The following is a 6,000-nucleotide window of genomic DNA, read 5'->3' as shown; positions in this document are numbered from 1 at the left end:
CAAAATATTTAATAACGAAGAACATTAAAACATTACTGTTGCCACATGTCGGCAAAGTTACGTGACATTAGTGACGTTTGTACTAACTTGGTTTTAAAGCCTTTACTTTAAAATATACGCCGTTCAATAGCTGAGCTTAATCCTACAGAGAATGATCAAAGCTCATGTAGAAACAAACAAACAAATGAACAAAAGATTTTCTCCTTCATTTCTGTCAAACAAAGCTGTATGAAACGTTTCCAGCGGTTAGTATCATGGTTGCTAGGCAACCTGGGCAGCGCAACGGAGGCTAGACCGTCCCATTTCACAAGCCTCGCACTTCCGGCCTTAGCGGTCTTCGAGTACGCGGCCCTTGAGGATCGTTGAGGCTGCGTACTTTATTGTCGTGTCCAAATTCATGGGCTGCATCCTCCTGAGGCCGCATTTGTAGACCGATTACGTCACAGCGACGCGCCGAAGGCTGTCCAAATTCGTAGACTCCTCCGAATGCAGCCGACAAATGCGTCCTCCTTTTCCCCGAATTTGAAGGATGGGTCGGGTGTATCCTTCGTGGCCTACCATATCCCAGAATTCATAGCGTGGCCCAGCCAAACTCCAGTTTCCAACAATGGCGGCCGCTACTAAGTTTTAAAATTACTCCTACTAATCTTTCTGGGTCAGAAAATAAACTTTTAACATATTTTCAGGCGAGAAAGTAGTTGTGTAAACATCAAATATCTGCTCGGTTTATCAAGATATCGCATATTTGCAAAAGTGCTTCGACGTTTTCGGAGACGTCTGCTACCCACCAGCTCGACAGCTAGCCGGGAGCTCGAGGTTACTGATGCGGCCGAGAACGGCACAACTCCCGGCACATCATTTTCAGATCACCGCGGACTTTCGCTACTCGGGTTAAACGTAAGATACAAGTCACTTAGACAACCTAAAAATGTTATTGTTGGGCTCTTTTCAGTGTTTTGTTTGTTCGTGAGTAAATCGGTTTGGCTGAGATTAAAGTTATTAGATTAGATTAAATAAAACTTTATTAATCCCCCGGGTGGGTTCCTCCTTGGTTTTTACACAGCTGACTAAATGTCAAACAGAAAACTGATTAAACAGAAGTGTGAGACAGTCGAGAATTTATGCCAGTGTCCTGTTATATTTTAGATAGCAAGGAGCAGACGGCTGAGTTTATTAAACTCCACCGAGACAGCGGTGACGCTAATCAGAAGGCTAGACCGTCCAATTTCACGGCCGTTTACTTCCGGCCTACCCGAACTTCTGAGGACCCGGCCCACGTAGACCGCGAAGGCCAGGTCCTCAGGAGGATGCAGCCCATGAATTTGGACACGACCTTCATGTCATCGTAGGATCATGGCGTCCTATCCCTTACTGACACACACGGTAGAAAGGTCCATAAAACTACATTACCCAGCAGTTGTTCTTCAGTCATGGGCATGCATGCTATTGGACAGTGTTAGTGTGTTTCATGTTCAGGATTTAGTTGTTCATTTAAATGTTTAATGTGGCTTTGACCTTTATGTGTCTGTGTTAAGCAGAGGTGCTATGGAACTCCTCTGGTATACAGAGGCCGTATCACTGAAGGTCTGACAGCCCTGTATAGAGATAATGTCATTCTTTGTGTTAGACTGCCATCATGTGGCATATTCATTAATTATTTAAAATCCTTAATGCACCATTTAATTTTTGCATACTTAAACAATTATGCAATTAGGATGATGAAACTCCATAACAGGCTCGTGATGTAAGCTGTGCCTTCTGACTGAGGATAACCACAGTAACACAATCCAGCATTAAAAACAATGTAGACTGTGCGCGTGCGCGCACACACACACACACACACACACACACACACACACACACACACACACACACACACAAAATTCAGAGAACAGAGTTTGACTGTCATAACGTTGTATTTTTGCTACAAGGTGATCCCTAAAAGGCTATTAGCTGAAAAATATACTAGCAAAAATCAGCATAATGTGTAATGTGATCTTAAAAACAAGAAAAAAAAGTAAACTGGATAAGTATAGGAAAACATTAAAAGTAGCAGACCTAAAATCTCCAGCAGATGAACAAAAGATGCATGAAACCTTTGTTCATCTGTATGTTTTATTTGATTAATGATTGATCAAATGAAACATGCAAAGCAGATGAAGATGGTAATTTTAAAACTGAAAGAAATTAAGGAAAACATTTCACCACAGGACATTAACGAAACAATAATAATATTAAAAAAATAAAAAAATCTTTCAATCGAGATGTAGGATAAGATAAACATGAAGCAGAGATGTTTCTCTTAGAGGAGTTAACTTTTGGAATAGCTGTGAGAGTGACTTAAGATGTTATTCATTTTCCTTTTTTAAAAACCTTTTTAAAATTAGAGTATAAGAAAAATATATAAATCAACAATCAAGAGGAGCAAAAATGATAATGCTCAAACTCTTGTTTTTTTTTTAATTTGGATTACTGTAATGAACTTAATGTACATCTAAGATTTTTTGTTTCTATTGCTGCATAAACGAGCTGCCTGTTAATGATCTTTTGTTAAAAGGGTTGCCATAAGCATGTGCTTCAGTCAATACCTTTTTGCTTTCTTGCTTTGTGGCAGATCTTTACTCTGCATTGAGAGATTAGAATGCTAATCAAATAAATAAAAATAATTTGTTAAAAAAGGTTTAAGATTCAAATTAGATCTATGTAAATATTTATTAACACAGTAAAAGCAGCTGCAGAGAAAGAACTTTATATTTTTCACTTTATCTCCCTGCACCAACAGTTGAATAAAAGAAGCTGGCTAGCTTCACAGTTTAGAGTCAGAGAGAAATATCTACAGATCAGCTCTATTATTTTACTTAGATACATCCTCACTCATAAAAGTCAAAAATAAAATAGAAATATGAATACATAAAATTAGACAACATCAGCTAAAGAAAAGCTCGTTATACAAACTTCCTTTTTTTCCCCAACAGTTTGCTGCACAAACAGGAAAAAGTCACATCGAGTTTAAATCTTAAACTAACAGGAAACATCTCTGTTTAATTTACATGCATTTAACTTAATTTAAGTTAAATATACCATAACACCTGCTGGATGTTCTCATGATAGTTTGTTTTTAACTCATCTTCAGAACATCTGAATCACTGTCCTGCTGTGAAGAGTAAAGCTGCTCTGTACTCCCTTGACAAGTGTAAGCCTTACAAACAGGTTGTTTTCTTTTGTAGATCAAAAAGACAAAAACAAAATTAGTGGCAAAAAGAAGCACAGCAGAAGCAGACAGAAAAACAGTCAGTCCAACAGACCCTTCCTCCTTCCCTCCATCCTCTGTGTCTCCTCCTGTCTGACCTGCAGGTGAGAAACAGGTGTGAGGTGTCAGCTGTCAGGTAGGTGATGAGTGAAGAACAGAACAGAATCCATTTCCTTGTCTGGTGGAATAGGTTAAAAAAAATAAATGGTTCAAAATGTATAGAAAGTGAAAATTTGAATACTGTTCGATTTTTCCAGTACCCTTTCGTTTAAAAACATTTAATTTCCCCTGGGGTCAGTGTTGGTGTTAAATTCAAATAAATGTTTGAGATGTAAAATTCTGTGAAAAATAAACTGCTCAATTTTAAAAGTTAATTTATTGGCACTTCATATGCATGTTTGCTGCTTGTTTGTTTTTTTAAATGGTGAACATTTTCAATGTTTTTAAAAACAAGATGGTGGAGTTTGGCTGAACAGATCACATGAAATTAATTTGGCTCATTTAATGTGCATTCTTAGAGATAAATATCCTAATCAACTTAATAATTAATGATCTATGTATTATTGTGGGGTCTACCTTAGAATATAAAGCGCTTTGAGGTGACTGTTGTGATTTGGCGCTGTATAAATAAAATTGAAAAAATTGAATTGAATAGCAAAATTCACAGTGTAAAAGAGTCAGCAGCAGGAGGAATCAATTATCAAAACATTTATATGTTACAAAAGTAATTCATAAACATTCCTGCGACAATGGGATGATTCATTCTGTGCTTTAAGTAAAAAACAAGCAAAAAAAAAAAAAAACCCCACACAATCTACATCCCACTCAACATGCTGTAAATAAAAGAATCAGTGCAGCTGATTTAAAACCAAAACTCCAAATATAACCTGGTCAGGAGCAGGTTATGTGCTCAACATGAGTTACCATGGTGATTTCTGTGTCTGACACAGAAAAGCTCTGAGTTTAGCCTTAACATAGTTTGGCCAGACATTAAAAATAGCAGTCTCAGGTATCTATATAAAAAACAAAAAGAAAAACACACATTCAACAACCAGGAAGCAGCTTCACCTCTGATCACACACACACTCAACTCTACTCACTCACCTGGAGGAACGACAACACTCAGGTAGATGATGTTGATGAACCTCCATGAGCGCGTTTCTACCATGAAAACACGACACACGTATGTTCCAGTGTCATAAAGTGTCACATTCTTCAGAATCAGAGACGCGTCTCCATCCTTCATCTGTCTGTCCTGCAGATCCACCCGGTTCTTAAAAGATGGATGCTGGTTGTCTGGAACAAAGTGACCATCACGGTTCATAAGCACATATTTATCTCCCAGGTCAGCTCTGCTCCACTTTACAACTATGATGTTGTTGTTTGGAGCTCGACATGTCAGAGTGACGTCCTGTCCAGAATCAGCTGTGATGGTTTTCTGGTCTGAAAGAGGAAACAACAAAGAGCAGAGAGGTTAAAGGTCAAAGTACAATTATGATCAGAATGATTGACTTTAAATATTTTGTTTATTTCCTTTGACATTTGAGTTTTTAGTCATGTTGGATTTAATGAACCTCTGAACATCCAGCAGGTCACCAGTGACCCACTGAGGGGGAATTTTAGCCTCATGCTAAACATGCAAAGTGTCAGAAACTACAAGATGTTAGCTTCCACAGAACAACAACATGTGCTGATAATAAGTGAACATAATGTGTGAGAGAAAGCAGCCTCTCATTATAAGACACTGTGAGTCTCTGCATGCTGCCTTTATGGAGCTACAGCTGTTTGTATACACTGAACAAAAAGGTGAAAACACAGAGTTCTGTAGCCACTCTTACTAATAAAAACAGACCTGCAATGCAAACATATTGTAAAGAGAAAATCTGACAACATTAAGGCCGTGCACACTGATAACACAGAAGCAGCAGTGATGATGACACTGGAACAGTTTAAAGTTTAAAATGTTTAAAGTTTAAGTTAAGTTTTTTAAGTTACAGTTTAAAGTGGAGCCAGAGTCTGTTTGCAAACCAAGAAGAGGGGGAGCCATTACTGAAATCAGGTAGAGTGAAAGTAAACAGCAGCTGTTCCTGTGATCACCATTAAAACTTTCATTGGGAATAAGCTGCATGAATCCTTCATCAAATCACCTGATCAATAAACTCAAGCATTAAGTAAATCAAACTTTGTAGCTCTTCTCTGTAAAATTTATTTTACAGAGAAAAACCTGCAGTAATCCTCCAGAAGTTGGAATAAAATATTCAAATGAAATGTTACCTTAGTCTGATGCATGTTTGATTTTTACAGCTTGCTGTTTTAGTTAACTAACAGCAGCTACTCCATCTTACTTGGAAGCGATACCTGCAGCAAACTGGGGTGATTCTAAAGGGTTAATATCAAAGCTTTTGTAGTATTTTTGAGATTTAAGGTGAAATTAGATAAAACATTAATTAATTGCATTAATATTTAAAAATATAAAAGAAAAGCTGTTTTCACAAGCCAATAGAAATGTACAAGGGTAAAATCTTGAGTAAAGGTACATTTTTTTATGCCTTAGTTTAGATTTCATATACATCTTTTATTGACTTTGAAACTACTTCAAAATATTTATATATTTTGTTTATATATTTTGCATTTAAGAAAATGTTTTCTTTAAAAAAATAATTTAATATGGCACATAGATACAATCATGCCAGTGTTTTTTCCTCTTCTGAATATTATTATTACTCATTTTTAAAATGGCCCATAGCAGG

General features: G+C 37.0%; 1 protein-coding gene across 1 annotated transcript in view; it reads right to left on the bottom strand.

The window, feature by feature from the left end:
* Nucleotides 1-2,151: 2,151 nt before the first annotated feature.
* Nucleotides 2,152-6,000, bottom strand: part of LOC113017912 (CD226 antigen-like) — a 133,461-nt gene continuing 129,612 nt past the window's right edge. The window contains exons 6-7 of the mRNA XM_026161016.1: nt 4,355-4,693; nt 2,152-3,348 (exon numbers count right to left, since the gene is read on the bottom strand). Of these exons, the coding sequence (XP_026016801.1) occupies nt 3,119-3,348; nt 4,355-4,693 (569 nt within the window). The 3' untranslated portion in view covers nt 2,152-3,118. The remainder of the gene's footprint in view (nt 3,349-4,354; nt 4,694-6,000) is intronic.

This window comes from Astatotilapia calliptera, unplaced genomic scaffold (assembly GCF_900246225.1).
Source record: "Astatotilapia calliptera unplaced genomic scaffold, fAstCal1.2 U_scaffold_28, whole genome shotgun sequence".
Classification (NCBI taxonomy): Eukaryota; Metazoa; Chordata; class Actinopteri; order Cichliformes; family Cichlidae; genus Astatotilapia; species Astatotilapia calliptera.
Note: the sequence above shows the minus strand (reverse complement) of the source record. Positions and strands in the feature narration are given on the sequence as shown.